The 15,770-nt window shown below is 33.7% G+C and overlaps 1 protein-coding gene across 3 annotated transcripts; it reads left to right on the top strand.

Annotated features, from left to right (window-relative positions):
- Positions 1-3,317: 3,317 nt before the first annotated feature.
- Positions 3,318-13,085, top strand: LOC130955701 (uncharacterized). 3 transcript variants are annotated; one of them, XM_057882625.1, is made up of 16 exons: positions 3,318-3,658; positions 3,765-3,875; positions 4,082-4,249; positions 4,376-4,675; positions 4,806-4,900; positions 5,459-5,540; positions 5,655-5,867; positions 6,021-6,080; positions 9,062-9,141; positions 9,547-9,869; positions 9,970-10,061; positions 10,169-10,298; positions 10,951-12,005; positions 12,077-12,378; positions 12,512-12,679; positions 12,758-13,085. In XM_057882625.1, exons 1-16 carry the CDS (start codon positions 3,518-3,520, stop codon positions 12,891-12,893), a joined length of 3,456 nt encoding a protein of 1,151 aa, XP_057738608.1. In that variant the 5' UTR covers positions 3,318-3,517; the 3' UTR covers positions 12,894-13,085. The 3 variants fall into 3 exon arrangements, with proteins under 3 accessions (XP_057738608.1, XP_057738610.1, XP_057738609.1); XM_057882627.1 differs by having other exon boundaries at positions 3,319-3,658; positions 3,768-3,875; positions 12,758-13,084; XM_057882626.1 differs by having other exon boundaries at positions 3,319-3,658; positions 4,082-4,246; positions 12,758-13,083.
- Positions 13,086-15,770: the final 2,685 nt, after the last annotated feature.

Here is a 15,770-nt window from a genome sequence, read left to right as displayed (position 1 = left end):
TTTTATCAACTCTTTACCCACTTATTCATACTAGTTGCATGGTTTTACATTTGCCTTCCTAATTATGTGCTTTGATTGAAAACATGCTTCTTTGGCCTTAAGTTTCCTATGTTTAATCCTCTCTTATCACCATTAGATGCCTTGATATGTGTGTTAAGTGATTTCAGAGATTATAGGGCAGGAATGGCTTGGAGGATGGAAAGGAAGCATGCAAAAGTGGAAGGAATACAAGAAGTTGGAGAAACTGCAAAGCTGTCAGCCTGACCCTCTCGCACTAAAACGACCATAACTTAAGCTACAGAGGTCCAAATGACGCAGTTTCAGTTGCATTGGAAAGCTAACGTTCGGGGCTTCGATTTGATATATAATATGCCATAGTGGCCCTGACGCGAGGCGACGCGACCGCGTGCTTCATGTGGCCGCGTCGCAGTGACGAAAAACCAGCGTGGCAGATTTCTTCTCCAGCGATTTCTGGGCTGTTTTCGACCCAGTTTTCGGCCCAGAAAACTCAGATTAGATGCTATAAAGTAGAGGGATTGCATCCATTCAGATCATGCACTCATAATTCACTTTTTACAATTTTATATGCAGTTTTTAGAGAGAGAGGTTCTCTCCTCTCTCTTAGGATTAAGATTAGGATTAGAAATTAGGATTTTTAGAAACTAGGATTTAGGACTTCTCTTGGTTTTTAAGAGTGACTCTCGATTCAGGTTCAATGTTCCTTTTTATTTATTTTTCCAATTAAATTTATGAACTCTTCCATGTTACAGATTACTCTTTTAAATTAATGCTATTTGAGATATTTCAGATCTATGATTGCTTTCTTTAATTTATGTTGTCGGTACTTATCCAAATTATTTTTATTCGAGTAGATAGTTTTCCTTTTGGCTTTGGTTAAATAACTGGCGACTCTTGAGTTATCAAACTCATTGTTAATTGGAAATTGGAATTCATCCACTTAACTTACCTTCATAGTTAGAGGTTAACAAACTGGGAGAAAAATCCAATTCTCATTACAATTGATAAGGATAACCAGGATAGGACCTCCAGTTCCCATATCTTGCCAAGAGTTTATTTTACAGTTATTATTATTTTATTTTACTTGTCATATAACATATTCCCACCTTTACTTCCAAAACCCCAATTTTACCTTTTTCATAGCCAATAATAAGAACATACATCCCTACAATTCCTTGAGAAGACGACCCGAGGTTTAAATACTCGGTTAACAATTTTTAAAGGGGTTTGTTACTTGTGACAACCAAAACGTTTGTACGAAGGGATTTCTGTCGGTTTAGAGACTATATCTACAACGCGACTGTTTTTATGAAATTCTTTATTGGCAAAAATCCTAACGTTAGACGCATTGAAAGATACTTGATTTTTTGAATCCCATTTTCCTTTTATATTCTATTAGCGGCTCACCAGGCATTATCGTGTCTGTTGAGCCGCTTTTCTATTGAATTTAAGAAATTAATTTCATATTTTTATTTTAAAATTATGAATTTAATAATAATTTAAAATAAATTATAAAAAAATAAAATATCTTAAATTATTTACCATATAAAATGTTAAAATAAACAAATTTAAATTAAAAAATAAGATTAAAAAAATATTAATTTATTATTATGTGTAACAAAATCAATATAAAATTTTACTAATATTCTTTAAAGATTAGTTATTTATAAATATTATTAAATTTGTTTATTTTCTCAATCCTATTCAATTAGAAGCAAATTTAAAAATTTATATCCAAAATATTCTTTATCTCCATCCATAATTCTAATAGCTAAAAAATATATTTCTTCAATCTTATCTTCAACCTTTTTAATTATCTTTAATTTTATAATTTTTTAAAATTATTAATTTTTATTTTGATTATATTATCTCATCATATTATACACTATTCTTTCTCTTATCATTATTATTATGTTGCCTTGTTTTATTCTTTTTTTTTTCTTGTTCTATTCATCCCAATCAAAATTAATTATCACCGTACTATTATCCCAACTCTCATTTTTGTTTATCACTTTGATCCATAACTACCATTGTGTTAATTTTTCAGATCTTTGTTAAGTCATATTTTATTGCTTTCCGACAAAATTTAAGATATTAAGTATTCATATTTTTTGTTAATCAAATTATAAAACTTGTCAACAATTATAAAAAAAAATATCAAATATATTATATCTTCTTAAAAGAGTAATATTATATGGACACTACTATTTTAGCTACTATTAACATATACAATTGAATATAAAAACATTACATTGTTAAATATCTCTCCTACTCTTAACACTTATTTGTAATAATTCTTAATCTTTTTCTAGATCTAATATGTCAACTTCTATGTCTCTAACTAATAAAATTTTTAAGATTTTAGTTTCATTTAATTTAAAAAAAATTGTAATTTTTATATTGTTATTTTTTTCTAATATTTTTAGGAAATTAATTTTTATGCTTTTTAAATTATAAATTTGAAATAAAAAATAAAAAATTTAATAAATAATAAATTATTAATAAATAAAAATAAAAATAAAAATTAAAATTTTATAAGTTATTTAATTTTTTCTAATGTATAGAATAATAAAATTTAAATTAATTTAAGTATAATACTAAAATTATTAGGTTGTTATTATACGTAACAATCAAGATAAAAGTTGTGATAATAATATTTGGTGATAATTAATAACTATCAGTAAAGAGAAAATAGAAGAAAAAAAACAAAAAAGAAAAACAATGTAATATCACAATGACATTGAGACAATAATAAAAATATAAATTAATAATTTTAAAAAATAATAAAATTAAAAATAATTTTAAAAATTGAATAATAAAATTAAAAGATATCTTTATCAATTAAAATTATGTATAAAATTAAAAAATACTTTAAATATAATTTTTTATTTCTGATTCAAATTAAATACTCATAAAAATAAATAAATAAACCTAATAACATTTATAAATAATTAATTTATAAAAAATATTTCTAAATTTTTATTTTAATTTTTTTTACACATAATAACAACGTAATAAAAAATTTTTAATATCTTATTTAATTTAAATGTATAAATCTTATGCATTTTAAAAGTTAAATAATTTAAAATAATATTTTTTTAATTTTTTATTTTTAATATTTAAATTATTTTATTAAATACATAATTTTAAAATAAAAATATAAAAATTAATTTTTTAAAAATAATGAAAAAGCGGCTGAACACTATAATACTATATTTTGTTACAACCGAACATAATTTAATATTGCTTCTATTATTGATTACAACCGATTTTGTTAACCGTTTTTTTGGTTTGACAAACCGGTTTGAATTTTCAGAATCATAGTTTAGATAAATGGAGAACCGAAAAAATTGAATTTTGATTCAGATGCATGGAAAGATACTTGATTTTTTGAATCCCATTTTCCCTTTATATTCTACACTGAAATTAACTTCAAATGCCAAAACCCTAATTCACCAAGGGCCCGAAATTCACCATAATTTGCACGAATTCTCCTCCGATGAAGAATGCGGTACGGATGCCCAATCCCAACGATATTGGTTCACCGAACCGCCATGAAGCAGGGGAAAAAGAAGGTTTCAGTGGCATCAAACGGAGAAAGTGTAACAAAACAGTCACTGCCCGCAGAAGAGTTTCCAAGGTATCTGTTATTATTACTTTTTATATTTGTTACCGCATTCAGTTCTAGACTTGAGAATTTTAAAATATGGAGTTCCAGTTTTCCTAATGTATGCTAATTACTTAAGCAGAGTAGCACGACAAAGAAAAATGTATTGGTTAATCGAATTAAGGAGACAGCTTCATCAGACTCAGTTCAGAAGATTGATTTGCGGTTGGAGGCGAAATTGTCAGCGGAGGTTAGTGTCTCGATGGCAGATTGCCCTATATTTTTTTTCTTTTTTCGTACGTATATCTTTTTTTAATGCGTGTGGATTAACGATGTGGTCTATATGAGTGTGTTAAGAGTTAAGACATTGAACATAAAACTTCTGTGCTGACATGATTCAGCTACTTTTGTTCCTTTGCAACCCATTTGTGATCAACATATATCTCTTTGATTCAGGAGTATTCGAGGATGTTTGCCGGGCAGCAAATACACCCATTTTTTTCTTTATGGAAATTAGGGAAGAAATCTCAGGAGCTGGATAAGAGAAAACATAGTTTATGCACAGACAGGAGAGAGGATGGAAGAATTTCGGGTCCTGTTCATATTTTTGAAAATTGTCAGGTAGTGGTATTTGTGTTGGTAATTTGATACTCCTTATTTATGATCATTGGTAGCTTAATACTTACTTTGTTAGCTTTAATTTCTGCAACTTCTTCTAATTTGAGTTAGACATAAATTTTACCAATGCAGGATGGTACCTCATCCCTTGACTGGAATAACTGGACATTTTTGGGGAAGACTACCATTGCAAAATACAGTTCAGAAGCTCCGAATTTGCCTGTTTTGATGAGTTCTGTTGAACCCTTAAATTTTGATAACCTTCATCGTGCTGTGGACCAATCCCATGCTTTAATTTCTCAGAATGCTATGCCTTGCTCAGATGGTCAGCTTTCTCTTCTGCCAGACATTCTGCAAGAAATATCGCTAGCAAACTCTGCTGTGCCTGATGATCAACCAATATGCCCTTCAAAGTCAGATGATGCCAAGATGGTATATAATTTGTTCTAGAGTCTAACTAATGTGTCCTTTCCCTGGTAACCTGGTCCCTTTGTGCATTGTAGAAGCTTGTTTAGAAGGGGGATTTCATTCACTTATAACTATGGCTGAAAATTATTGTCAGGATTTGGAGCTTGATGGAGTCAGTACTTTTTCAGGGCAAGCAGGTTGTTTTAGATCATCAGACACTCAGCCCCCGAATAGATTTCTCCAAGAAAGGTTGACATGCGCATGGCGCACACCCCTAATTGTGTAAACTTGTTTTATTATTATTTTTCTTTTCCCTTTGCATTCTAGACTCTGCTCATAAGTCATGACCTTGTGCCAAATTTTTTGTTATTATAACTGATTGGTTTGTGTGCCTGTGTATTGTTTCTGGGTGAAAGTAATGAGAACATTTGATTCACATCTTGATTGACATGGTTTAGTAGTCTAAGCAAAATTTATTTGTTACTGTCTATGTTCCACTTTCTCTATCTATCTGTTTTAGCATGGTTTGGTGTACCAGGTTTCTGTTAGTAGTTCAGCGAATAATTTTTTATTCAGTTGTAAGAAAATGGCTTGGTTAATCCATGTGATCGACCTTACCCAGTGGGATAAGAATTGGTGGTTGTTGTAGGAAAATGGCAGTTTTTAAGTTGGATTTATTTTGCTTCTTAGACTAACGAGATTCATAGCAACTTGGAAATTATGAGTTTTGATTTTTGCTTTTGCCTCATATTCTTTTGCCTCGGCTAGAACATTTGTTTGCTAAAACCCTTTTATCCTACATTGTAGTATGAAGTCTTACTACCATAAATGTCAAGGTAAGTCCGGAAGCTTATGGATTCACAAGTACAAGCCAACAAAGGCCTTTGAGGTCAGAGATTTTTGGTACTTGCCCTTTTTTCCCTCTCCTAAAAGAATTTAATTGGACTTTCACGTTATAACTCTTATTGTTCTTCGTGCTTTTCTTGTGCAATCTCTTGTCTAGGTGTGCGGTAATTATGAATCTGTAAATTTCTTGCATGAGTGGTTAAAACTTTGGAAGGAAAGACGAAAGCAAAGCAGAATGCATTCCGCTAATGGGGATCAAAGTGACTTGCAAGACTATGATTATAATGGTTCTGATTGTGACTCTGATTTGGAAAATGTACACCAGGACAAATTCTTGCGGAATCTTCTTCTAATTACAGGACCTGTTGGGGTGCGTGAAAATACATTTGGATGCTAGATATCCAGAGCTATGTTTTCTCTTCTACTATTCTCTCACTATAAATGTGCAGGTTACGAATTTCCAGGTTTTCCTCTGCAAGGATCATTTGATTGTTGTGCTTTTCTCTATTTTCTGTTATTGCAGAGCGGCAAGTCTGCTGCTGTCTATGCTTGTGCCCAAGAGCAAGGATTTGACGTTTTAGAGGTATCACTCTTCAATACAAGTATATTTGGCCTTTATGTTTTTCAACAGATGAACTTTTATATTGATGATATTTGTTGATCAGATGCTTCCTGTGAACATCCACCTTGATTTTTGAAAGGCATCACAAAATCAAGTATTAGCAACTAGTTAGCTAGATAATAACTAGATTGTGATTTGTTAGGATTGAAACATGTGACTCAATATTCAGTCACGTGATTAGTATTGAATAGAAGGAGATGTAGGTCAAGGCATTGATTTCATTGATCATAGGAAATAGTTTTAAGTCATTATATTGTTGGTTTTCGAAAATGAAAATATATTTATATATTTCTATACTGCTGAATGGTCTCTATCCTAATGCAAATATTCAAGTCTAGAACCCATGTTTTCTGCTACATGTTTCTCTCTCTCTCTCTCTCTCTCTCTCTCTCTCTCTCTCTCTCTCTCTCTTCTGTTTTTCCATAAATTCAACATGTTATCAAAGCAACACCATCCTACATGATCTATCTGTAATTTTTCAGCTATTAGAGTTTTCTACTTGATGTGTAATTTTTCCGCTCATTTGTAATTGCTGAATTTTGTGGGGTAGAATAAGAAAGGAGGAGAAAGAGTGAAGGAGAGAAACTCTGATGATACATTAGGTATAGAGATTGAAATCAGAGGAAATGTTCTGGAGCTTTTGCAAGGAAAGGGCTTGGAAGGTGAGGTGCAAGCTGATGACAAACTCATAGGCATGTTCAGGAGCTTTTGTAAGGGAAGGACTTTTGTCCGGGGTTTAAAATTAAAAGTGGAAAGCTGTATTACAAAGGAAGATTGGTGATTGCAAGAAACTCCAAAAGGATTCCCCAAATTTTGAAAGAATTTTATCATACAAAATTGGGGGGACATTCTAGATACTTTTGGACCTACAAGAAAATTTCCAGGGTGCTGTATTGGGAAGGAATGAAAAAATAAATACATCAAAGAATGCTAGGTTTGCCAAAGAAATATGCGCTAGACTTTTTGCCCACTGGCCTTTTGCAACCACTACCTATCCCGACAAATGTATGGTCTGATGTGTCTATGGACTTCATACAGGGATTGCCTAAAGCTTTGAGAATGGACACTATCTTGGTGGTTGCAGATATGATGACTAATTACCCCCATTTGTTTGCTCTAGCACACCCTTACACCGCCAAAGACGTAGCTCCTGTGTTTGTCAAAGAAGTGGTGCGACTCCATGGCTTTCCGAGCTCAATTATTTCAGATCGGGATAAATTATTCATGAACAACTTTTGGGTTAAGCTGTTCAATGAATCTGGATTCTGGAACCATCCTCAAGATGAGTTCTGCTTATCATCCGCAAACGGATGGGCAAAGGGAGGCTGTAAATAAATGCTTGGAAACTTACTTGAGGTGTCTTATAGGTTCCAAACAAAAACAGCGGTCTAAATGCCAGCTTGTGCAAAATTTTGGTTTCACATCAATTATCATGGCTGGAATTGAATGTCCTCTTTTAAATCCCTTTCTGGTAGAGAAACCCCAGTGCTCTTGAGAGGTGGAGGAGAAACTATAGTAGTAGAAGTTGTGATCCTCTTAGATGAGAGGAACCAGATGATTGACGAGCTAAAATTTCCCCAAATAAAAATGAAGACATGTGCAGATTAGAAAGGAGACTGTGACCTATGAGAAAGGGGAGATGGCGTATCTTAAGTTGCAGCCTTATAAGATGCAGGCACTGGCCAAAAGGGTCAGTCAAAAGCTTAATCCATGGTTTTATGGACCATTTGAGACACTAGAAAGGGTGGGGTACGTTTTATATCAGTTGAACCTACCCAAAACAACTAGAATTCCTCCAGTTCTTTTAATATCAAAATGCTGTGTTAGCTTGAATTTGCATCCACAACCACTTCCAGCAGCTGTTTCAGAAGGATGGGAGCTTCAGGCTCAACTAGAAGAAGTCCTCAAGGTTAACCAATACAGCAGGACACCTTGGAGAGTTGATCAATTAGCAAGATTTAGTAGATTTTGAAAATTCGTGGGAGCTGGGGCACTGAAATTCAGATGGTTTTCCCGTCTTTCCACCTTGAGATCATGTTGGCTCTTCAAGGGGCTGGTATTGTAGAAGACCCTGTTAAAAGTAATGCTGAAAAAGAAATGGAAGATAAAAAAGGAGACAAGCAAATGTAATAGGTCAATCATTAGGGATAGAAAGATTTCTCCTTTACCTTTTAATTTTTCTAGGAAAAAGATGAGACGTGTTGTGGTTAGGGAATGAGTAGGCTGTCATTACAGGCATGCTTGTTGATAAGAATGATTAGAGCATGGGAGTATATTTTTTTTAATTGAAAGGAAGCAGTGAAATAAGAGGAGGTAGACAAGAATTTCCTAAGAACAGAAATAGTGGCCAAAGGGTTCCTTATGCCCATAACCTAGGAGAGATGATAGGACTCTACAATTTCCTTTCTTGTATTTTGATAGAAACAGGTTTGGCTTAATTTACAAGAGGAGAGGTAAGTAGTTTAGTTGCTGTTTTTAACTGTTTAGTCCCCAATTGCTGCTAGTTGGCTATCTGTTTGTTCCGTTGGAGCTGAATTAGCAGGCATAAGAGTAGTTTAATTCTGCTCAGCTAGGAGTAAGACTACTGCTCTTATGCCTGCTAAACAGTTAGAATCAGCAACTAAACTACTTACCTCTCCTCTTGTAAACTAAGCCAACCTGTTTCTATCATATTCTCAATTCTATTTTCATATTGTATTTTCAATCCTGTTGTTTTAATTAAATAAGAAAAACCAGTAAAGAGTATGAAATCCCACTGATTTCACCTCGGAATTCTACTTAATTATCATTATTATATACTTCAACAAGTATTTCCAGTTTAGGTTTTTACAGATGTATTCTTTTCTTTTTCTTTGGAAATATTGGGGTCTGTAATTTTGGTTTGAATTTGGCCATAAATATTTGAAATTAATGATTATTATGATCTAATTGCCTCTTAACAGCTTAATACATCAGACTGGCGAAATGGGACTGCTGTCAAGCAGTATTTTGGAGATGCTCTTGGATCACACGGCTTCAAAAGGTTTCTTTACTTTTCCTTATACATGCTTTCACCTTCCTCCAATATTTTGTTGGTTTATTTTAGTGTTTTTGTCTAAAGTTGTATTTTGTCGTTCGCTGAAAATAAATATTTCATTGTCTTCCATTTCGTAAGTTTTCTTCATTCCCTAATCAACAGAGACACTAGAATCATACAACCCTGATTCAGCTCCTCTGTTTCTACGTTCATTCTCTCTTCAATTCTCTGCTACAATCTACTATCTTATACACTATACTATCTCTATTTCTGCTATGCTTGTCTAGTCTATTTCATTCTTACAGTTACATCGTCTGCCTTGATTTAATTTTAGATAAAGACTTATTGTAGTAAGTCATTCTGTCAAGCCATTTCTGCGATGGATGTTTTATTTATATGATGTATTTTCAGGTTATTGGAGCACACTCTGTGTTCACGGGAGAAAAAAACTGTGAAATTGCCGTCAGCTCCAGCATTTCCTAATGATAAAGCAGCAGAGGATATTGATAAGGATGTCATTGAACTGATAACCATATCTGATGATGGATCCCAGAGTCCTGATGGGACATCTTGGAGCTTACATCGCAAAAGTAGTGAATTTACATGTTATAATGTACAAACATTAATTCTAGTTGAGGATGTGGATGTGCTTTTTCCTGAAGATCGTGGATGCATTTCTGCCATACAACACATTGCTAAGACAGCAAAAGGGCCTATAATATTGACCAGCAATAGTGGGATTGCTTTTTAATTTTTATAGTCATAATTTTTAAATCACCATATAGCTTTTATCAATGAGTGTGTTTATAACAACACTTTAGTTGTATATTTTAGGTAATAAGGTTGGCCTTCCAGGTAATTTTGAGGGACTAAATATTTCATTCTCGTTGCCATTAGCAGATGAGTTGCTTTGCCATTTGTACATGGTATGTGCTTTCAGATATCCAAAGCCCAAATGAACAAAAATTGAAAAGAAAAAATGTTTGGAAACAAAATGTAATAATTTATACATTGTTCTGTGAATGATCTCCAGGTTTGTGTCACAGAAGATATCAACAGCAGCCCTCTTTTACTGGAGAGATTTATACAGTCTTGCAACGGAGATATTCGCAAAATCATCATGCAACTTCAGTTTTGGTTCCAGAGTAAAAACTATGCAAAAGGTGTATTACACGTGAATTAAACTTTGCTTCTTCTTCTCGTACAATTATATAATCAAGAAGTGTTTTTATTAGTTATCTCAGCAATAGCCTGTATCATTGTTCACATCAAAGAAAACATTTACAATGCTAGAGAAGTTAAAAGCTCCCTCCCTCCCCCCAAAACACTCACACACAAAACGAAAGAGGAAAAGTAGAAATTGAAAATCAAGAGAGAGAGAGGGGCAAACGGAATACAAATACTGGAACTGCTACTATTTATATATTCGTTCCATGAAATTCCTTCTGTGTCTATATACCATACCATTTATTTCCCCGTAGTTTTATCTGTTTTAAGTAGGAAAGGCATTGTTTCTTCCACGTATATTTGATGATAATAGGATGTAAGTTTTAATTAATCAAGGTAATTGTTTCCTTTTTCTGCATCATATAATATTATTAATTGTTGAATTTTGTACGCCGCTAATAAGTGTTTCAATGAACATATTTGTTTTCTCATTTATCTTCTGTCTTTCTTTTTCACCAGCTTTGTTCGTCATAACAGTTTGTTATGACTCCATTACATATATATATATATACACACACACAAAATTCCCATATCTTATTGTTATTGCAATGACTTGCCAAAACTTATCTCTTTTTATTCTTTGTCCAGATCAGAAAGTGCAGACATTTTATAGCTCAATTCCATTTGATCTCGAGGCTACTCATCAGATACTGCCAAAGATAATACCATGGAGTTTTCCTTCAGAGTTTTCCAAACTAATTGAGACGGAAGTTGCCAGGCTAATAACCATAATGGAAGAAGACTCATGCATGCAGGGTTTACGTATGAAAGAGTTTCATGCAGTTGAAAGGAAATTTGATTCAGATGTGCAATCTATGGACACTAATTATGTAGATACCGCCAAGAGGAATAGATCTATTTCAAAGTGCAGCCAGTCTGACAGTCAATATAGTAGTACTATGTCTGAGCTTTCTAGTTGTTCTGGACTCCTAGGAATTTCATCTTGGCAAAATTGCCAAAAGAAGCCGGTCATTTCCTCTGGTTCTGTAAATAAGGATCCAAATGATAATGGACAGTCTACATATTTTCAACCTTATAATGGACAAACTTTTGAAGTCAACAATGAATCTCCCTGCAAGTTTCAATCTGAAACATACACCAGCAAGTCATTTCACAAGCTAGCTTGTTCTGGTTTGGATGATTGTAAATGTTCAGGAACGGCTGAAGTTGCATGCTTAACTGAAAATAGGATAGGGACCACATTTAGTGCAGTGACTTCTGGCCTTCTTTCTGGCCCAACTAACTCTTTTCCAAATAATAACATTACTCCTTTCACTCTAAGTGATTATCAGGGCAGATCCAAATTCCTGCAGAAATTTGAACCACTTGATGCTAGAATTCAAGAATCTTATTCTACGGCAGCTGTACAAGATTTTCGAGATGAGAACAATGAAGCTACAAGTCTATATGACACGACTCGTGATGAATTCAAACCAAAATCAGAATTAGACTCCAATTTGATTATGGAAACAGATGTGGTTCAAAATATGTGGAGGAAACTTCGTGATCACCGAATGGATTTAGGACAGCATGGCACTGCAGAACAGCTAGGTGCTATTCAAGTTGTTAAACTTGCAAGTGGGTTGAGTAACCTACTCTCAGAAGATGACCTGTTATTTCGTAATCATCAAGAAAAAGAATGTGTAAGTGTCAAATTTTCCAATCTCTCTCAGTTGATATTTATCACCTCTCTTATACCTTATTGAATATGCAGGGTATCATGGAACATCCCAAGTTTCTTTCTGATGAAGCCACATTTAATTGGTATGATGAGCAAGCGATGATGTCCACGATTGCTGTACACGGGTTTTGTTTTTATGCTAAATGTATTTCAGATGTAGGATCTATGTTTGGTTTTGAGCCTGAAAACAATACAGATATAACTTCGGAAATGTTGGCTTCCACTACTAATGTTATGACACTGGGGAAGTTATCTAGACAGGATCACAAAAAAATCACAACTTTATATACTAATAAACAATTAGAGCTGAAGAAAACAATGAACGATACTAAGAGGTATTTACTCGACTTTCATGCTAATGCCTATCACAGTTCTGTACCTGTCTCGGTTCTTTTTCTATTTATTTATTTATGTAAACAAAAAGCTATCTCTTGGTGTCAACCTCACTTTGTAACCTCTACCATACAGTGAAAGCAAAACATCTCTGATGAAGGTGATCCAGTCCATTGTTCCTACAAGATTATCACTGGCGCTGAAAGGCACTGCATTCAATGAGTATCTATCTACGGTTCGCCAAATTTCGATTTCAGAAGGTTTACGCATTTTGCAAGGTGTTGAGAAGAAGAGAGGAAAAAGGTATACTTGAACGGCTTTTTAGTGCATTCAGTTTATTATGAAAGTCTTTAGTTACTCAATCTTAGTGTTTGAATGCAGGGCCCGGAGTGCTCAACATTACTTGAGCAGATGCACAATGATGTCTCCTGAAGATATATCATTGGTATGTCAGGGTGATTTGTACAGTAAGATGTCTTCACAATTCACAGCTGAGGTGAAAAGCAACTGTACATGAATTAATTTATGGGGCAGATTAGGAAATATTCATCTCATTCATTTTGTGATGTACCGTAGCCATAGGTTAGGTACTGGTATGTTATATAGATCGGCTTAGGGTACATTTTCTTTATATATTTTTTATTGTATAAAGAATAAATGTTTTATCTTGTTAATTCTTATCAATTATTTTTACAGATTTGCTATATATCAAAGCAATATTGTCATTTAAGTCCAACTAAGTAGACTTAACACCAACAAAAACCATTCTCATTAAAAAGAACGTGATTACACGCGCACACACCATTTACGTTATCGTCGTCGTTGTCTTCTTCTTCGCGTTTCTCCTCCCCCTTCTCCTTCTTCTCCTGCCCTTTTTCCTTTTCCTTCTCCTCCTTTTTCTTCTTTGTGTTTTTTTATTCATCGTCATTCTTTTGTTGTTGCTGTTATTGTAGTAGAAAGTGAAGGAGAAAGAGTTTTGAATTGTGTAGGAGAACGAGTCCAAATGTACCTTAATTCAATCAGAAATGAACCGAAATTATATAATGATTGTGACACAATTAACTTAAAAATAAACTGAAATTACATAATGGATTGTGATACAATTAACTCAGAAATGAATTGAAATTTACCATAATGATTGCGACACATAAACTTAGTTCGAAAACAAGTGCACAAACAATATTGAATCATGAACAAAAACGCATCCAAAATAAATTTTAAATCAGACGTCATTAATATGTTTCTTCTTTTTTGTTTGATATTTTCTTGTCTTCCTTTTGGTTTTATTCCTCTTAAGATAGTGAAACAAGAAGAATTATAAGAAAATGAAAAAAAGAAGATAAAGAAGAAAAAGATAAAGAAGAAGAAGATGAATAGGAAGAGAAGGAATTTTGAATTGTGCAGAACGAGTCCAAATGCACCTTAATTCACTAAAAAATAAACTGAAATTGTATAATGATTGCGACAATTAATTCAGAAATTAAGCGAAATTACATAATGGACTGCGACACAATTAACTCAGAAAATGAACCGAAATTACATAACAATTGTGATGCAATTAACTGAGAAATAAACCGAAATTTACCATAATAATTGCGACACATAAACTCAGTTAAAAAATAAGGACACAAACAAGACTGAATAATGAACAAAAACAGATCCAGACAATGTAATTAATATATTTTTTTCTTCTTTTTTGTTTGATATTTTCTTCTTTTTTTTGGTTTTATTCCTCTCAAGAAAGTAAATAAAAAGAATTTTGAAAAAATAAAATAAGAAGGTGAAGATGAAGAAGAAAAAGTAGTAAAAGATGAGGAAAAAGAATAGAAAGGATTTTGAATTGTGGTGGACAACGAGTCCAAATGTACCTTAATTCACTCAGAAATGAACTAAAATTACATAATGGACTGCAATATAATTAACTCAGAAATGAACTGAAATTACATAACAATTACGACACAATTAGCTCAAATATAAACCGAAATTACATAATGATTGCGACACATAAAATCAGTTCGAAAATAAAGACACAAACAAGACTGAATCTTGAATAGAAACACATCTAAAATCAATTTTGGATCAAACAACATCAACAGGGCAAAAATTCAACAATAACAATAACAGTAACGACGATATGTATAACGAAGAAGAAGAATCTGTATACGTAAATTTGAAAGAAGAAGAAAAAGAAGCTCAACAGGAGAAAAAAACGGAAAAAAAAAGCGCGTGATCTAAAATTATTTGGATAAACTTAAATGTTAAAATTGCTTGTATGTAAAGAATAATTCTTATTTTTAATACTAAAGATGCACAAAAGATGTATATACAAAGGTGTTATAATTACTCTTTATTTACTTGTCTTTTTAGTTTCTGCAGGTAAAGATTACATGTATGGGTAAGAATTCAATCTTGAACTAACAATGAAGATCTAGAAAAATGGTAAAATTAAGAGTTGTAAAGATGAGTGATGAGTCATTGTATTCGTGATATTATTGCTAAATGTACAGATGGTCTCTAGTACGATCGAGGAGGAGGATCGGGAACCTGCGGGTTGAGTCGGATGTTGGATCGTCCAGATGGAGAGGAGGGGAGGTACCTGCAAAGACACTCCGACGCCCAAGTCAGAATATATCTAAGAGGTGTGAGGTATGAGGAATGAATCCGTACCTGGAAGGACTTGGGTCCTTTATTTATAGGTGTTTGGTGATTTATCTTATCTTATCTTATCTGGCTAAGATAAGGGTGATGTTTGAATTTGAAAGTTAGTTACTGAGTCGGGTCGGCCCGCTTTGCCCGGATTCGGGGTCGGTTGCGGACCCGGGGCCCATGGGTTGGGTCCGTAACAGTTGCCCCCCGTAGCGGGAGAGCGACTGTGGTCGGTTTGTCGCTAGAAGTTTTTAAGGCGTTTCCTGTCGTGCATCCGGTGTCGGGTCGATCGTTTTGTTTGTGATGGGGAAGTCGGTTTGTCGGTCTCGTTTGGTAAAGGACTCGTCTTGACCGTATTTTGGGTCTTTTGACGTGACCCTTCCGTGCCTGCTGCACCTGTCGCGTCTTTTGAGGTGTAATTGATTAGTTTGCTTTTCCGAGGGGGGCATTTATTGAGGAGGTGTTTTCTCTTTTTTGCCCCCACCATTTTTTATTACGTCCAGGGTCAGTTGTGTCCTTTCGTCTTTTTGAAACCGTTTCGTTTTGGCTTTTATTTCCCTTGTTCGTTTTTTCTTTTGAAAGAGAACTTCTTCATTTCCTGAGAGAAAAACTGCTTAGTGGATTTTGCTTTCTGGTGCTGTTTCTGCTTCTCCTCATTTCCCTGTATTTCTTCAAGTTTTCTTCTACTTTTACCAGGTTGGTTTTTTCTTTTCTGCTATTTCTTCCATACGTTTGTTTGTGTGCCTGT

The sequence above is a fragment of the Arachis stenosperma genome, chromosome 10, assembly GCF_014773155.1.
Source record: "Arachis stenosperma cultivar V10309 chromosome 10, arast.V10309.gnm1.PFL2, whole genome shotgun sequence".
NCBI classification, from domain to species: domain Eukaryota; kingdom Viridiplantae; phylum Streptophyta; class Magnoliopsida; order Fabales; family Fabaceae; genus Arachis; species Arachis stenosperma.
This window is presented reverse-complemented; position numbering and strand designations above follow the sequence as displayed.